This window comes from Carassius auratus, chromosome 22 (genome assembly GCF_003368295.1).
Source record: "Carassius auratus strain Wakin chromosome 22, ASM336829v1, whole genome shotgun sequence".
NCBI classification, from domain to species: Eukaryota; Metazoa; Chordata; class Actinopteri; order Cypriniformes; family Cyprinidae; genus Carassius; species Carassius auratus.
Window position 1 is genome coordinate 3,168,737 of NC_039264.1, and position 18,484 is coordinate 3,187,220.

The 18,484-nt window shown below is 37.6% G+C and overlaps 2 protein-coding genes across 2 annotated transcripts; one reads left to right on the top strand and one right to left on the bottom strand.

Annotated features, from left to right (window-relative positions):
• Positions 1-512: 512 nt before the first annotated feature.
• LOC113040753 (uncharacterized) lies at positions 513-10,952 on the top strand. Its single transcript, XM_026199009.1, has 5 exons — positions 513-586; positions 9,139-9,278; positions 9,481-9,795; positions 10,282-10,402; positions 10,874-10,952. The coding sequence occupies exons 1-5, from the start codon at positions 513-515 to the stop codon at positions 10,950-10,952; spliced, it is 729 nt and encodes a 242-aa protein (XP_026054794.1).
• A 2,956-nt stretch (positions 10,953-13,908) lies between these two features.
• Positions 13,909-17,212, bottom strand: LOC113040754 (elastase-1-like). The gene is made up of 7 exons (XM_026199010.1): positions 17,130-17,212; positions 16,875-16,983; positions 15,901-16,001; positions 15,068-15,193; positions 14,453-14,589; positions 14,202-14,344; positions 13,909-14,097 (listed from the first exon to the last, which is right to left on the bottom strand). Exons 1-7 carry the CDS (start codon positions 17,210-17,212, stop codon positions 13,909-13,911), a joined length of 888 nt encoding a protein of 295 aa, XP_026054795.1.
• Positions 17,213-18,484: the final 1,272 nt, after the last annotated feature.

The window sequence follows — 18,484 nt, forward strand, 5'->3', positions numbered from 1 at the left end:
ACTGGATGTGAATGTGTAAGTGAATTCTATCTGAATGTGTTTTCATGCCGAAGCACTTAAATTAGCCTTTGATCTTAAAAAATAAAAAATAAAGAATTCTTTCTGTCCTCTAGATACAGTTAAAAAAACAACAACTTAAAACTACAATTATTCTTTAGTTGTGTTAGACATACTGCAATAATGGTTTCAACTGGAATATTGCATGTTCGTGACAATTTTAGAAAAGTACATTTGCTCAGGCCAAGAAAAGGCTTCATAGATGCACTTCATCTTAACGAACTCCAAATGACAGTAGAAGTTTTAAAAAAGCTTTGAGTACAGAACCCAATTTTATGCATATTTTTTATAATAAGGCCTCATTGCTTATTGTAATTTGTTAATAAAACACTATGAACACTCACAGACTGGTGTTATGTTGAAATTTATCAGTGAGCAAATCTAAAATAGTTATTTCAGTGGACAGATTCAAAAAACAAAGTCAGAGGATATGACAGCCAATCCGGGATGGAGCGATGATTCTGTCCTCCTGTCTTCGACCTTCCTCGACGTCACTGGTCAATGCTGAACCGGTTTCAGACGGGACAAGGTCAGTGTGCAGTCAGTGGTTCACTGATCTCATACACCCATATTTCATTCAGAATAGATCAGATAAAACATATCAAATGTTTAAACTGAAGGGAAAAAATGTAGAACATTAAGCCCAGAGTCTTAATGTAGACCTTATCTGATTACTACAATAAACAGTTCTCCTCCCTGCCATAGTGACTCACTTTCTGGTGAGTGATGTGGGGGTGGCACAAGAGAGTCTGTTGTCTGTTTGTATGACTGGGAAGATATATGGCTCTCACACAGTGGTGGAGTCAGGATGGTTCTCATAGCGGTGGCCAGGGAATGCCCAGAAGTCTGGGGTGGCACAGAAATCTTCATTATTTCAATATAAAAATGTGTTTGACTATAATGTACTGAACTGATTTTGAGCCTAAAACAGTACAATGCATTTCTACTTAACTGTAACTGAGAGATTTGTGAATTAGATCAAACAATACTGAGTGAATATGACCATTTTTTCTATATTCCTCACCTCCAGGTATTTTAATAAATGGTGCTCACTATAGCTTTATTGCTCATCCAACTTCTCAAAACAACCAAATGCTTGCTCTCCAATATTGCATTCTGGTGGATGAGACATGCAGAAATATAATGATAAAAATGTGAAAAGGGCTGGAAGTCAACAGCCGACACAAATGCCAGAATAAAAAAAGAAAAATTATTTTATGCATTTAATTTTTCATTTTTGCATATGTTTTACTAGATTAGTGAAATTTGTACTTTAGATGACCGTAGTTTGTTAATTATGTCGCTGCATTGTTACTGTTTGTTTCTGTTCAAGTTGTTCTTCTAACTTCAAATGATGCATCTGTTAAATGGGTCGCAATGAATGTGTTATGTCAGGGAATCGGTGGTAATGAGCTTGTTTCATTGTAAAGTAGACAAAATTTAGTATTTATGGTGGTTGTGGTTGTATCATATGTAGTAAAAATGCCGTCTAAAACTGCTCACATTTGTATTTCCTGGATGTCAGATTTTTTTACTTATGCGAAATCTGTATTTGCTAAATAGCATTTAATAGGTTAATTCACCCAGAACGCTATTTATTATTATTATTATTATTATTATTATTGTTATTATTATTATTCCACTACTTTACTTTTCCATTGTATTTCAATGTAAATGCGCTACTGGACGTCTTGAATGCTGTGCTCACGTCTCAGATCATTAGCTTCTCGCGCATAATTCTCGTGTATAATAGCCTACATCATTCTAAAAGAAATACAGATTCTAAAACACGTCTGTAGACATTTTTAACTAAAAATAATAGGCAAAAGTAACTGTTAATATTCTAAAAATATATATATCCTTTATGGCATATGCAGCCTACAAATGCGACCTCCGGCGAATGCAGCAGTTTGAGAAACTGCCAGAGTGTTTCCCCTTGTGTTTTTTTAATTATATGCGTCATCAGAACTTCAGCCAACGTTCAGTGGCCGTGAGTCAGACGCCGTGGTTTCTGACAGCGATACACACACCTCCAGATAGCCTACGTCACAACTCTGAATTACATAAATAATGCTGCTCCATTCATTGAAAGTAGCCTACTGAAGCACGTTTGAGAAGAAACATTGGGACAAAAATGCTTTCCGTTGGTTGGTTTGCAGTTTCTGCATTTCTTTTGCGAGGTAGGACATTTGTTTGTTTTATTTCTCGTGATTAATTGATAATATAGGCTATATATGATTTATGATATATGATATATGATTTATTGATAACATAGGCTATATATAACCCATACTGGTTACAAGTAAAATAAATCATGAGTAAATTCACATCTCAATTCATGTGTTAAACTCTAAATAACTGAAAGAACATGTTGTGTTGACATTAAATTTGATGAAATCTTTATATCAGAATATTCAGAAATCAGAATATTGATTAAAAAAAATTAACTCTACAATATGTTAAAGATCTGACTATTACAAAAGCAACAGCGAATAGGCTAAAAATAAATTAATAAGCGGAACATTTTAAATGCTGAACTTATTCTCTATATCTGCCTATATATTTTTGTTTAATCCTTTCTTCATCCCACAGACTGCACATCACTCTAACTTTATGAATCAACTTCCTTTCTATTCTCTCTTACCTTTCTTCCAATTAATCAATTCATCTTTTTATTTTCATTGTAAAGAGACATACAACGAAATTATAGAATTTCCAACATATACAGCAAATGGAAAATAGAAATACGTGATAAATATAGAGTGCATATATGTTATTGTCATTAATGCATGCTCTTGAATATCAAGAAGGTGTTGTAGGGTTTTTTTTTTTTTGTTTGTTTGTTTTTTAAATCTCAGAGTTCAACAGGGTAACAGCTTCTGGATAAAAACTGTTCATGAATCTTGTGGTGCGTGTTTTAATGGACCTATAGTGTTTTCCAGAAGGTAGCAGTTCAAACAGATGATGGGCGGGATGATTGAATCCTTTAGAATGTTGTGTGCTTTCTTCAGGTAACATATAATGAATAACTGTTGGTTTGTGATGTTTTCTGCAGCCTTTGTGACTCTTTACAGAGCATTTTTGTCATCTGCGGAGCTACTTCCATACCACACCAGCATGCCATGTGTGAGTACACTCTCCGTAGAACATCTATAGAATAACACAAGAAGCTACTGTGATAGGTTCATCGTCCTGGGAATTCAAGAGGGCACAAAAGTAGTATAGTAATTTCTGTGATATTGGTGGTTGGTGATGAGTTTTTGGCTCAAGGTCTGCATTTGGGATTAGGACTTAATTTTCTGCAGACCAGTCAAGTTATTCCACTACTTTTGGTAATAATAGTGTATGTTTGGTGCGGTAGGTGGCCCAACCTCAAATTCTTTTACAGGGTCTGATCTGGTTGAGATGAACTGGGAAAATATATACGTATAGTTTGTGTCCATAATGGGTAGGAAGTGAATGAAGTGTTTGTTGTCAGTAATAGACCGGGGCATGTTGCAATTAATGATCAGATCAGAGATTATTGCTTCTGTAATGGCTTTTTGTCGAGGATGGTTGACTGCCCACATAGCAAACGTCTTCTGGCCCAGATCCAGGCCACAGAATAACTTATCTCTCAGCCCAAGTACCGCAAAAAAATGATGGCCCATACTGGATTAAAGACTCGGGCCACACATGGGCCATAACCGGCCCGAATCTCAGCCAGTTAATCAGCCTTAGCTGGCCCTGATCTGGGCCAAAACAGCTTTTATTATCGGTCCCAATTCTCAGCCTTAAGTAAACCAGAATCCCCAAATCTGAGCCACACCTGAGCCTTATATAGCCCAGACCCAACCCGGACAGCAAGCAGTGTCGGCCCAGATCCAGCCCGAATGGATTTCACGCAACTCTTCTCAAAACACCCAAATGCTCGCTCTCGAATACTGCATTCTGGTGGATGAAACATGCAGAAATATAATGATAAAGTTGTGACCTATAGTGTTTTCCAGAAGGTAGCAGTTCAAACAGATGATGGGCGGGATGATGTGAATCCTGTAGAATGTTGTGTGCTTTCTTCAGGCAACGTGTAATGAATATATCTTCCAGAGCAGGTAACTGTTGGTTTGTGATGTTCTCTGCAGCCTTTGTGACTCTTTACAGAGCATTTTTGTCATCTGCAGAGCTACTTCCATACCACACCAGCATGCCATGTGTGAGTACACTCTCCGTAGAACATCTATAGAATAACACAAGAAGCTACTGTGATAGGTTCATCGTCCTGGGAATTCTTAAAAAATGCCCTGGAAAAAAATGCCCTCGCTTTTGTGCCCTCTTGACTAGAGCCATGATGTTTATTGTCGATTAGAGGTCCTCAGAGATGTGTGTTCCCAGGAATTTAAAGCTAGACACTCTTTCCACCTTCTCTCCATTAATGTACAATGGTGTATGAACATCTTGTCTCTTTCTGAAGTCAGTGATGAGTTATTTTGTTTTCTTGATTATACTCTGTACACCACATCATTAGCTTCTGTAACTCCTCTCTGTAGGCATACTCAGTGCCTCTGTTGATCAATCCCACCACAGTCGTATCATCAGCGAATTTGATAATGATGTTAGTATGATGACATGGTGTACAATCATCAGTATACAGTAAGTAGAGAAATGGACTCAGCACACAGCCTTGTGGCACTCCTGTCCTGAGTGTCAGAGTTGAGGACTGATGTGAGCCCATCCGTACAGATTGTGGCCGCTGTGTTAAGAAGTCTTTAATCCACAGGCAGATGTTGTATTTTATGCCTGATCACAACACTTCCTCTCCCTTTGTGAGATCAGTGGCATCAGCAAAAGGCTTCAGAATGCTGGCCAGGGACCAAAAGTCAAAAGAGCCATGGGAAAGTCAAATTCCAATTTAATTTTGTCACAATGAAGTCTTTTTTTCTGCATTTCTGGCAAAATTATCCCCCATTCACTGCATGATTTCACTGAGTGAGATCAGATGGTAAAAAGTCTCACTTTTAAACACTTTTATCCTATTTGTTATTTTAGGAGTTTTCCCCATTGAAGCATTTCTTTTAATATAACTGATTAAGTAGTCAAACTCATGGCTTGTACATTACAGTATATTGCCAAAAGTATTGGGACATCCCCTTCTAACGAAGAGGACTACTTTAGTAATTTCTGTGATATTGGTGTTTGGTGATGAGTTTTTGGCTCAAGGTCTGCATTTAAAGTCACACCAGAACTGTTCAGCTGGGATTAGGACTTGATTTTCTGCAGACCAGTCTAGTTCTTCCACTACTTTTGGTAATAATAGTGTATGTTTGGTGCAGTAGGTGGCCCAACCTCAAATTCTTTCACAGGGTCTAATCTGGTTTAGATGAACTGGCAAAATGTGGTGAATGCAATCTTTTGTTTGATTTTAACAGAGACAGTATAGTTTGTGTCCATAATGGGTAGGAAGTGAATGAAGTGTTTGTTGTCAGTAATAGACCGGGGCATGTTGCAATTAATGCTCAGATCAGAGTTTATTGCTTCTGTAATGGCTTTTTGTCGAGGATGATTGACTGCCCACATAGCAAAGGTCTTCTTACCCAGATCCAGGCCACACAATGACTGTTCTCTCGGCCCAAGTACTGCAAAAAATGACGGCCCGGAAGTGGCCCAGAACTGGATTAAAGACTCGGGCCACACATGGGCCATAACCGGCCTGGATCTCAGCCAGTTAATCAGCCTTAGCTGGCCCTGATCTGGGCCCAAAAAAGGTTTTATTATTGGTGCCAATTCTCAGCCTTAAGTAAACCAGAATCCCCAAATCTGAGCCACACCTGAGCCTTATATAGCCCAGACCCAACCCAGACAGCAAGCAGTGTCGGCCCAGATCCGGCCCGAATGGACTACTATACAACACTATATTGCTGTCTGGGAATTTTAATATTTCATATTATTACCTTGTATATTACTATGATCGCAATTATTAATATTGTCAAAGTCACCTTTATTTATATAGCGCTTTAAACAAAATACATTGCGTCAAAGCAACTGAACAACATTCATTTGGAAAACAGTGTCTCAATAATGCAAAATGACAGTTAAAGGCAGTTCATCATTGAATTCAGTTATGTCATCTCTGTTCAGTTAAATAGTGTCTGTGCATTTATTTGCAATCAAGTCAACGATATCGCTGTAGATGAAGTGACCCCAACTGAGCAAGCCAGAGGCCACAAATCATGTAACTTTGCAATAAAATAAACGTATTGCTTTAGTTTTTCTATTTATTTTTATAAAGAACAAATCAACCAATAAAGAGTGAGTGTATAAAGTATACAGTCTATAAGAGAAACGTAACAGAAAGACACAACTTAATCATAATAATGTATTACAGATGTGACAAAGAGCAGTACCACAGTAATCCAAATGACGATGCATTTCAGATGCAGTCCACTCTGCCAGAATATAATAGTATTGTGAGTAGCAAGGCATAATTTAAGTTGTTAAAAGCTGAAAATACTATCCCGATCCACTCCCTCAAGGTGCGCGTTTCTCATTCAAAACACGCATCAGCGGAAACACGACATGTCGCAATCTCTGAAGAAACCGGCGAGAGCCAATGAGCGTTTGATATCGCTGCCGTAAAACTTGTTGTAAAACTTCTTAACAGCACATTTTTAAATAGTTACTATAGCTACAGAGGAAGGAGATACATATCGCCAATGAATGCGGTTTGAATTTGGATCTGTTCCTCACAGCAAGTATCACATGGAAACAGGATTTAAATAAAAATAAAATACTTTCATGATCATTTTATTTAATGCTCGTGCATGACAGCATACTAATAAAAATGATGTGCCCCCACTCTCTATTATAGATCAGTGTGTGTCCCATTGTAAACCAGATGAATGTTACATGATAACGGTTTAATACTCTCTCTCTTATTTGTACCAAGAATAATAATATACAATTTAATACAATTATAATTAAGTGCAGTTTAATGCACTTGACTGATTTGCTTAATTTTTAAATGATATGTTTAATTCTGTTTTGTAGACTTGCCATTTCAAAGACTACATTTGAACAATACTACACTTCTTTAAAATGTATGTGATCATATAACCATTATCATGCAATATTGTATTTATCTTGTTTATCATGGGTCACATAATATGCTGCCAGATCTTAGCCTGATTTGGGCCACATATCACCTGACTGATCTGGGCCACACTCCTCCCAGGTGTTGGTGTGCTTGACTGGCCAGCAAACTCACCAGACCTGAACCCCAGAGAGAATCTATGGGCTATTGTCAAGAGGAAGATGAGAAACAACAGACCAAACAATCCAGATGAGCTGAAGGCCACTGTCAAAGAAACCTGGGCCTCCATACCACCTCAGCAGTGCCACAAACTGACCACCTCCATGCCACGCCGAATTGAGGCAGTAATTAAAACAATAGGAGCCCCTAACAAGTACATGTACAGTAAATGAACATACTTTCCATAAGGCCAAAAATTCCCTTTTTTAATTTATTGAATTTATTTAATAAACGAGTTTCACAATTTGAGTTGAAATACTGAAATAAATGAACTTTTCTACCACATTCTAATTTATTGAGATGCACCTGTTGCATTACTGAGGTTTCTTGAAATAAAAGCTATTGTAATGGAGAATAGTACTTGCTGGAAGTGACCTCTAGTTGTCACTGTGTTATTGTAGTGTTAATGTGTTCTTCCCAGTGATAGAAACAGTTCAGAGTTCTTTGGCTGCAAGAGAAAGATGTAAAACCATGAGGTTATCTGCAGTGTTGCCAAATGATCCAATAAGACTAGCTATATCCTGTCACGTCCATGCTCTGCTCTACCAAAATGTCAGCCTAAAAAACATCAGATATTGCCAAAGTAACTCAAAACATTGATAAGAGTTGGAACAACGATTAAGTCTCTTAATTTGGTGATAAAATCCCCAAACTCTAAATGTCTGTGAGGCTGCAAGAAAAGTTCTGCTATCAAAGAAAACAAAACAAGAGGATGACTTATGACACTGGAAAGAAGAGAGAGCACTTGAAAGGGGATGAAAATAGACTGCCCCATTAGTCACCGTCTAATCGTTGAAGACAAAGAGTCTAAGAAATATCTGACACAGGAAGGGTCTGACCTCCCTGCTCACAACGCTATAGAAAGATTTGTGGGCGCTCTGACATAGATCTAATGCTTATCTTGTATTTAAAGTGGCTTCAAAGAAAACAAGCTTGTTGATCTTTTGCTGACTAACCACAAGGAGGGTAACATTGACCTCATTAAATATTGTTGTGGACGAAGTATTAAGACCCTTAACTTAATAATGTTTAAAGCACTGTAAAAATACCCTGATGAAGTGAAATACCTGCATTGAAAGTTTTACTTCAGTAAATATAATCAAGTATAAACATTACTTAATGTAAGTATGATCTGGGAAGTTTTTTTTAAAGTAAAATGGGACTACAGTACTATTATTTTTTTTTATATTATTAGATGATTATTCCTACTCCCGACTCTTCCAACTGCCATCCCACTACTGCTCATGTGAAAATAAATTAAAATATAATAATGAATCATGTGTATTGTTATTTTAATGTGCTAATTTACATGTATACTCTTCATATGTGTGTGAAAGAATATGCAATGATCACTCCTTTGATTGAATGAATGCAATATATGAGTCAAGAGATGTGTGTTGTGTGATGTTTATCATGATGTATGATAAATACCATATAACCTCCATTATAACATGTACGTTTGTCTGTTGAGTGAATGTGTGAATTGTTTTTATGCTGTGTTTTTAATCTGTAGAATTACAATTTTTACAGCACTTTCCCGTTGTATTTTTGTATATTTTTGTCCAGCTTTCCCCAGACATTTATAACTATGTGTTCATTTATTTTCTAGGTGTTTCTGGTTCAGATGGAGTCTCTGTGTCAGTGATGGAGGGAGATTCAGTCACTTTAAACACTGACGTTAAAACAAACCAAACAGAAAAGATTAACTGGTATTTTGATGACACTCGCATCGCTCAAATCAGTGGAGATCTCAGTCATATCTGTACTGATGTTCAGTGTAATGAAGGCACTGAGAGATTCAGAGACAGACTGAATCTGAACAATCAGACCGGATCTCTGAGCATCAGGAACATCACAATCACAGACTCTGGAGAATATAAACTAGTGATCATCAACGGCAGTGATACTGAAAAGATCTTCAATGTTACTGTTGTTGGTGAGTTATTATGTTTAAAAGCAGGTTATATACCGAATGTTTAAGTCACATAATTGTATTTATTATACTATTCGGTTAACCTGTCAATTTAGTTTCTCCTGAATTTCTCAGGAAAAGAATATGCATGATTTTTTGTAGTTATTTTACACCCCCTGAAGATCCTCCATCAGCTGTTTGTTTGTGTTTTCATGTGTTTCTGTAGCTGAACGAGGTGAAATAAGTGTGAAGGAGGGAGAAAATGTTACGTTGGGTCCCGGTATTATAAAAAAACCAATTGATCCGATGAGGTGGTATTACAATGACACTCTCATCGTTGAAATCACTGAAGACCAGTGTAAGATCTGGACCAATGAACAGGGTCATAGTAGTAATGAGAGATTCAGAGACCGACTGGAGGTGAATCAGACCGGATCTCTGACCATCAGGAACACCACAAACACAGACTCTGGAGTTTATCATCTACAGATCAACAGCAGCAGATTCAGCGTCATCAGGAGCTTCGGTCTCACGGTCACTGGTGAGTATCAATTACTCATTAGAATCTGAGAACACATCATTTTTAAACTGACAGTAATTTTAATGGCTTTATTGATTTTTTGACCGGTGTCTGAAGTGCGTATCCACATGCCACAGTGATGTTGACTTTGACCAGAAACAGTCTGTGACATCACTACAGGTGCGACAGGGTGTATAAAGAGCATTACGCCCTGTATAACACATCATCCTCTTCTTTGTCTGAATCACGCATCTATAGAAATAGCTAAATAATTGATAGAAATAGCATAGAGAGACAGAGAACCCATAATGGTGGTTGCACAGCAAATATTAGCTGTGAAAGCATAAGATCGCTCCCTCGCTGCAAATCCCTCTCCAAAGCCACGCCTCCTCCAAACACACATGAACAGTGAGTGGCAGTTATGTGTCAGATATCTCTGACATGGAGGAGCTCACATCTTGAAGCATTTTGTCTAGGAGTTCATATGAATCCTTTACTGTCCTCTAGGGGCCGCGGTGCAAGCTCCCATTCGAAAGGTTTCAGTTTCAGGTCTGGCTTCAGGGATACGCGTGACTGTTTTCCGGGGCATTATCGACAGTTGTGATTTGATGAAGGCGCTTCGCAAAGGGCAAGTATTAAAAAACATCTGTTATAGTGAGAGGAAAATACTGTCTTTATTATGCAAAGTTAGCGTTTAATTGTCTGTGTGTGATTATTTTTAAAAGGAGAGAAGATGAAAAATAAGCTCTGCCATCTGTCAAAATTCCAAGGAGGAGGTAAAACACTGTAGCTTACTAGCATTATGAGATATCACTGCTGATGTGTGTTTGTATGTGTGTGATGCGGCTTGATTCATGCCATTTATTCAGATATCAAACAATGAATCACCATTAAATCAGAAAATATAACGCTATTTCTGCTCTTATGATGAAAAAAAAAAAACAATAGGGGGACAAAGCTTTGTATTCATCCGCTAGTCGTTTCACTGACTGAATGGAGTTTCCATCAGAAATCATTCAGACGGGTGATCACTGGCTGATGGCAGGTCTTCCTGTAGCTGTAACAGGTTCATTTCTCTCTCTCTACTCTTTCCCTACAGATGGAAAAAGGTCACAAGATTTGAGAGGATCCCAAGTGGTTCATGGATCTGCAACACTATGTCCATACTTCAGCTTTAGCTGTTGAGCTGTAACCTAAAACACTTACTAATCGTAAAACACTTTTTACATGTTGTGAAGACAATAACCTACCTGCTACTAGAAGCACATATAATTTAGGACGTTTAGATCAGAACGTTACTAACATTACCTGCAGCTGGAATAATGTTACATTTATAATTTAGCATGCTTGTTATAATAAGTGTCTTGCTTTATGGTTATGGGCTAGTGTGAAGTGCTTCTGGAGTGAAGCTTCTGAAAGAAACTCGTGGCGATTAAACCACTAGGTGCCACTTATACTATACATTATTTGTATTCAGTTTAACAATAACCTATTTGAGCATTTAGTTGTCTTGATAAATGCTTTGTGACAATAAGATGGAAACAATCAATTCAGCATTTAACCATGAATTTACACAGACATAAAACAAAACTACCATGAGTTCTCAGGACAGTCAACGTTGCTTTTTCCTGTATTAGATGGACAGATTCAGTGTGAAGAAGATCTGTGCTATACTGTCAGTTTTTATGCCTGCTGTATTAATGTACTGTATTTGCATACTACACTGTGCAAAATGTCAAATAATTCCTCCACCTTGTTTTGCTTCAAAACAAAGTGTGTATCAGCTGGAGAGTTTGGTTCATTAGAACTCATTAGAATTGGAAATTTAACTTGAAAAATACTCCCATAGTATATGAATCTTATTATTCCCTTTGCATTTTATTTGCACGTTTGCATTTTAAGTTTATCATATTTGCTGTTGTTTTTAATGACAGAGTGTGAAAAAAATGTATCAGTCTGCTGTTTTAAATAAACGATTTGAATATTATAAATGATCATTATTATTATGTTTTAAGAGAACAGTTTATTAAATATTTGCTCATTTATCACCAGAGACTCCATGTAAGGATTGGATAGTCACAGCTTATCAAACTGGTGTACGTTTTTACATTTAATAAGTGTAAAATGAGGAACATAGTGTATATTACATTACAGTAACGCAATCATATTTACTACTGTTTTGATTATTTCAATTTTATTACTCAGGATTAGTTTTGATGTTGCCATATTGAGACCACCTATTATAATTGTAATGGGGTGGAGGTAGTATTGGTAGTGGCTCTACAGGTGCTGGTCATATAATTAGAATATCATCAAAAAGTTAGAGTTATTTCACTTATTCCATTCAAAATGTGAAACTTGTATATTATATTCATTCATCGATCACTGAGTCGATCAGTCTGTGGCACTGCTCAGGTGTTATGAGAGCCCAGGTTGCTCTGATAGTGGCCTTCAGCTCTGTATTCTTGGTTCTGGCATATCACATCTTCCTCTTCACAATATCCCATAGATTTTCTATGGGGTTAAGGTCAGGCGAGTTTGCTGGCCAATTAAGAACAGGGATACCATGGTCCTTAAACCAGATACTGGTAGATTTGGCAATGTGTGCAGGTGCCAAGTCCTGTTGGAAAATGAAATCTGCATCTCCATAAAGTTGGTCAGCATGGAAGCATGAAGTGCTCTAAAACTTCCTGGTATACGGCTGCGTTGACCATGGACCTCAGAAAACACAGTGGACCAACACCAGGAGATGACATGGCACCCCAAACCATCACTGACTGTGGAAACTTTACAGTGGACCTCAAGCAACATGGATTGTGTGCCTTTCCTCTTTTCCTCCAGACTCTGGGACCCTGATATCCAAAGGAAATGCTAAATTTACTTTCATCAGAGAAATAACTTTGGACCACTCAGCAGCAGTCCAGTCCTTTTTGAAGCGAGATGTTTCTGACGCTGTCTGTTGTTCAAGAGTGGCTTGACACAAGGAATGCGAAGCTGAAACCCATGTCTTGCATACGTCTGTGTGTAGTGGTTCTTGAAGCACTGACTCCAGCAGCAGTCCACTTTTTGTGACTCCCCCACATTTTTGAATGGGTTTTGTTTCACAATCCTCTCCAGGATCCGGTTATCTCTATTGCTTGTACACTTTTTTCTACCACATCTTTTCCTTCCCTTCGCCTCTCTATTAATGTGCTTGGATACAGAGCTCTGTGAACAGCCAGCCTCTTTTGCAATGACCTTTTGTGTCTTGCCCTCCTTGTGAAAGGTGTTAATAGTCGTCTTTTGGACAACTGTCAAGTCAGCAGTCTTCCCCATGATTGTGTAGCCTACAGAACTAGACTGAGAGACCATTTAAAGGCTTTGCAGGTGTTTTGAGTTAATTATCTGATTAGAGTGTGGCACCAGGTGTCTTCAATATTGAACCTTTTCACAATATTATAATTTTCTGAGATACTGAATTTGGGATTTTCCTTAGTTGTCAGTTATAATCATCAAAATTAAAAGAAATAAACATTTGAAATGTATCAGTCTGTGTATAATGAATGAATATGATATACAAGTTCCACTCTTTGAATGGAATTAGTGAAATAAATAAACTTTTTGATGATATTCTAATTATATGACCAGCACCTGTGTAATAGACTTGTTTAGTACTACAAATGTGTTGGACTACATTGAGTCCAAGTACTATAAAGAGGGAGATCCAACTTTTTGGCCTTCCTCTTTCTGGGACCATGTGTTGAGCAGGAGAAGCTGTGTGGCATGTTTCAAAGCTGTTTGTTATGAAACGACTAGTTGTCTTGTGAACAGTAAGGAAGTAATGTCTGATCCACGCCATTCATTAGTCATTCATTCAAGGGTCTACACAAATATTTCACACAAAATAGTCACATAGTTACACAATATTTTAATGATGAGTATGGGAGAATTTTGTCACAACATTAGGTAATTTATTTATTTATTTATTTATTTTGATCAAACTAGATTAAATGATTCAAAAGTGGTCAGAGAACAGATGCAGAGTCTGTTGTACTTTTGCACATTGTAGATGTAAATGGAAGATGTTTTTTCTGTTTATCCAACGATCTGAAATGAAATAAGACAAGATGATCCTAAAGTAAACTCATAATTAGTTTATAATAAAGACAATATGAGCAAATTAAATGCACTTACGCCATTAATCCAGTCGATGTAGGCAGACACTCGAGTGAAGACTGTTGGCTTCTTGTAGGTACTACAACCTGCTCCTGACCCAAAGCTGGTCACACCATGGACAACATACTGACCGCTGACCAGACAGTTCAGAGGACCACCAGAGTCACCCTAAAACAACACAACAGGAGCCAAATTGAGACATTTTACTGTGGCGCCAAGTAACTTCTCACAGGAAACAGTTTATGATCTGTTTGAGGGTCAGTCTTTCTCACATGACATCCAGCTTGGGTGCTGTTACCAGCACAAATCATGTTATCCTTCACGTAGCTTCCCCACCAGTCGCTACGAGAGCAGGTATTGTAGTCGACCACAGGCAGAGGGGCCTGTCTCAGCACATCAGAGCTCGACCCACCATCTGCATGAAGATCACATCCGTGAAAACAAGGGAGATTTCAGGATTACTGAATACCAATGACTTCAGGCAACATCAAGACTGATTTGTGGTATTTAAAGTCAAACTGACTCGATGTGCGCCCCCAGCCAGTGATGTAACATGTAACATTGTGGGGCAGAACCTGTCCAGAGGGTGGCAGGGTGGCCAGCTGCACATATGAGTTCAGAGTGGCATCAGTGGACAGACGAAGAAGAGCAATATCATATCTGAAAAACAAAGAAAAGACGCCACGGTCTGCAATGTCATTTTTGATGCAAGGTACCAGGTCACTGAAACTGAACCTTTTTGTAAAGGCCTGCCAAGGTGAAGGTTTTCAGAAACACTGGTTTCAGTGTTGTCGTGTAGTTGGTGAATCCGTTTGTGTGCACACTGAGACTAGGGCTTAATTAGCAAGAAGTTATAGGTGTTCTCAATAATATTTGGTCAGCCAATGAAATCACAGGGAGGTAGCAGATTTTTCTACATGTACAGTCAAGTATGTTGCATTAAATTGTTGAAATATTCAGTCATATATTTCACATTAAAGCAACTTTTAATTGGTTGTACGTTCAAGTAGGATGTGTCATTGTCAGAACTATTCTTTGTGTTGCGTTAAAGTTAACTGTGTAATTGTCCATATAGCAGTGTATTTTGTTTTTAATTGTCACCACAGTCATGTATGTTGTGTATGTAATGTTTACACACCCAGAAGACAAACTGTTGCTGTCCCAGTTGGGGTGGATGTAGACATCGCTGACGTTCAGGTACTGCTCGGGACCCTCGTGGATGGTGATGTTGTGTTCGCCCAGGACAACACGCCAATTTCTTGAGCTGCACAGGAAACGCGTTCAGATAAACACAGGTACAGTCAGGAAACAGGAGTATAGTTTTTGATCTATTAGGCTACGCACCATTAGCTCTTGTCTAAAGGCACAAAATTTCCAGGGACTAGTCCCAGTTAATGGCAAAAAATTGATAAAATCAGGCAAATTAGAAGTTTTAGAAAGTATTGCAAACACATTGAAAGTGAATCACAACCGCCGCCAGAGGGCGAATTGTGACAGTGGTGTGAAAGTAAACAGTCATATGCTGTCCATTTTAGGACATCCTCAGATCTCATAAAATGAAAGTGGCAATGCCATTTTGTCCAATGACTGGAGCCTTTTAGTCTGAGCCTTGACGCCTTTTCATTTTATGAATGAGGACTGAAGAAGTCTTAAAATGTTACACCCTACTGTACAGTCACTTCCGATTCACACTCATTTTATCTGTCTCAGTTTTTGCCAAGTTTAGATTATACATTTTGGGAGATGTGGCCTTATGGTTACCGAGTTGGACTTGTAACCCAAAGGCTGCAGGTTCGAATCCCAGTGCCGGTAGGTGTTTTGTGTTATTCTCTACTCACTGCTCCTAATGTGTGTCCGCTAACTTGGATTGGTTAAATGCAGACGACACATTGTGAGCATGAGTTACCATGATTGGCAGTCACTTCACTTATTTCTAAACCATCTAGATACAGAACACCACAGATTCATTACGTTTCAACGCAGTGGGCGGCCGTCATCACCCATCCTGGTTTGATCAGAGACCCACCACAGTAAAGATAGTAGGAGCCACCATTCGTATACTGGAGAGAGATCTGAGAAAAACACAGTGATTTTAGTTAGAATTTGAAAATGTGAGAGGAAAAGCAGTAGAACTTCCCTATTTTGTTCCAAAATGTTCTGTTGCATGTTCAAATGTTCAAAATGGGCTGTTCATTCCAAAAGTGGAAGAGAGTGCTTTAATTTAATCCTAAACTAAATGGTTCAACTGTTGTATTTCTGAGTGTTTTCTCAATGTTCAAAACCTCCAATTGTTAAAAACATATAATAATTGCTGTTAATAGTGTTAATCTCTGTTTGTCTTTAATTGATTTATCCAAACATTTCTGCCATATGCACATAAACTGAGAGTTACCACTGATAAGCGACTACTAAATATTGTAGAAACTAAATTTTCTCTAAAGTTGCTTTGCAATGATTTGTATTGTAAAAAGCGTTATACAAATAAACTTGAATTGAATTAAAAACATGTTCTCTTGGTCATACAACCATTAATGGAACGTTTCCATTTTATCACTTTGCAAACATTATGGGAATGCTACTTTTGAATATTCTCTGAACATTCTAAAATGTAGTAATATGTAAAAAAATAGTTACATGAATGATACATATTGATACAATACATATTTTGTGCTAACAATTTCCAAACATTACAGACCGGATAACTTTGAACTACGTTCTATTAATGTTTCTTGAAAGAAAGTTCCGGTTCATAACCTCATCAGAACAGAACATTCTCTGTTAGCTGGGTTAGTGGGACAGCAACAAACATTCTACCATATGAATAAATATAGCTTAACCACCTTAACCTGCTTTAACAATGTCCATTTAGTAGTTGAAAATCACCAAAAGAGGTTTGTTAGTGAGATTTAAGAGGATTTCAGCCGAGTTTGTTAAAGATATTGTACCTGCCAGGGCCAGGAGTTGGGCTTTACCACATCTCCACCAATAACCCTCTCCTCGAGGGCCAGATCCTCCAGATATTTGGGCTCAGCCAAGGCTGGACACAAAAGCACACTTAGACATGCTAGGATTTTAGTTTGAACCCATTTAGATTCCATTTTTAAACATCGGAGTACATAAGCATTTGTTAACTTGGCAAAATCTCTTGGCAAAAAAAGTTATTCAGTGGACATCTCTACAGAAAGAGAAAGGTCTCTTACCCAAAGCGGCCAGCACACTCAGCAGCAGGATCCTCAGCATCTTTGCAGTCTGTCTGGGCTTTCTGTGCTCTATGATCATCCATCGCCCATATATATATGCCACAGAGATTCTCTTTTACTGTCAGTGGTGAGTAACTCAATACTTTTGAAGTGATGACTGTTTATCAGATGTCTGGGAGGTTAAGGATCATTGTGAGGAATCAAACCCTACTTTAAAATAACATTGATGTCATACTGTATCTTTCAGATAACAACACTACAATGGTTTGTGTTATAGATCAGACACATTCATGATGACTGTCTGTCTTTATCATTCATTACAGTATGAGATCTTCACTCAGATTATAGCGCCAATGTTTATAATGTTAGTTATAGATCAGACACATTCGTAATGACCATCTGTCTTTATCATTACAGTATGAGATCTTCACTCAGGTTATAGTGTTGATGTTAATAATGTAAGTTATAGATCAGACACATTCATAATGAGAAGGAATATTTAATATTGACATATTGCTGGTTCTGTCAGTGGTGAGTAGCTCAAGTCAGTATAATAATGATCAATGGGACATTCACCTAAAAATACAATTGCTGTGCATTTTCAAACCTCAGGCCATCCAAGGTGTAGGTGACTTTTTCTTCAGCAGAACATTAAAGAGATTTTTATTTAAAACTGTGGTTCTTGGTGATTCATATAATGCAGTCAAAAAAAACATATACAGGCAAAACAAAAGTAATAATGGGCTCTTGATGATACACTGGGGTCTTATGAAGTGAAACAAACTGAACATTATTTACAGCATTATTACCTTTAATCTACAGCCTCACACAGCCATTACAGCAATCAAATCTTTTTTTGCTATGCTTTATAACCTGCAAAGAACTACGTAAGTACACTGAATTTACGGTTTACATTTCTGTAATTATAGTGTACCTAGGAATGTACGTGTAGGTATCAGGGAACAATGTGTTTCAGTAATAGCCACCAGATATTCAATTTTTTCTAAATTTAATTATTTTAAAACCGGTATCTATTACTATGCCAGGCTTTAGATTACAGCCTTCCAAGACCACACGCAGCATAAGTAAACAGAATTGACAGTGTAACTTTGTTGTACTTATATTGTACCTATTCAATCCTTTTGTGTAGTTATAGGGGAATAATATTCTAAGTGAATAAAACAACCTGTAAAATTACCAGTCATTTATACTGCAAGTATTTGGAAAATAAGGGATACCTATGTGGCAAGTATAATGTTGTTACAGTAGATTATTGAAATTAGACTATTAACCTGTGGTACTAATGTACACTTTTATTTTGAAATACATTTTATATTTTATATTTATGGTTTTGT

Bases quoted from the DNA above. Each gene is read 5' to 3' on its own strand.
- LOC113040754 (XM_026199010.1), bottom strand. From the start codon at position 17,212: ATGGATGATCATAGAGCACAGAAAGCCCAGACAGACTGCAAAGATGCT. The intron at 16,002-16,874 runs GTACAATATCTT...TGTTTTTCTCAG, and splicing joins CCAACTCCTGGCCCTGGCAG to ATCTCTCTCCAGTATACGAA. The intron at 14,345-14,452 runs GTCAGTTTGACT...ATCTTCATGCAG, and splicing joins TGGCTGGGGGCGCACATCGA to ATGGTGGGTCGAGCTCTGAT.
- LOC113040753 (XM_026199009.1), top strand. From the start codon at position 513: ATGATTCTGTCCTCCTGTCTTCGACCTTCCTCGACGTCACTGGTCAAT. The intron at 9,279-9,480 runs GTGAGTTATTAT...GTGTTTCTGTAG, and splicing joins CTTCAATGTTACTGTTGTTG to CTGAACGAGGTGAAATAAGT. The intron at 10,403-10,873 runs GCAAGTATTAAA...CTTTCCCTACAG, and splicing joins ATGAAGGCGCTTCGCAAAGG to ATGGAAAAAGGTCACAAGAT.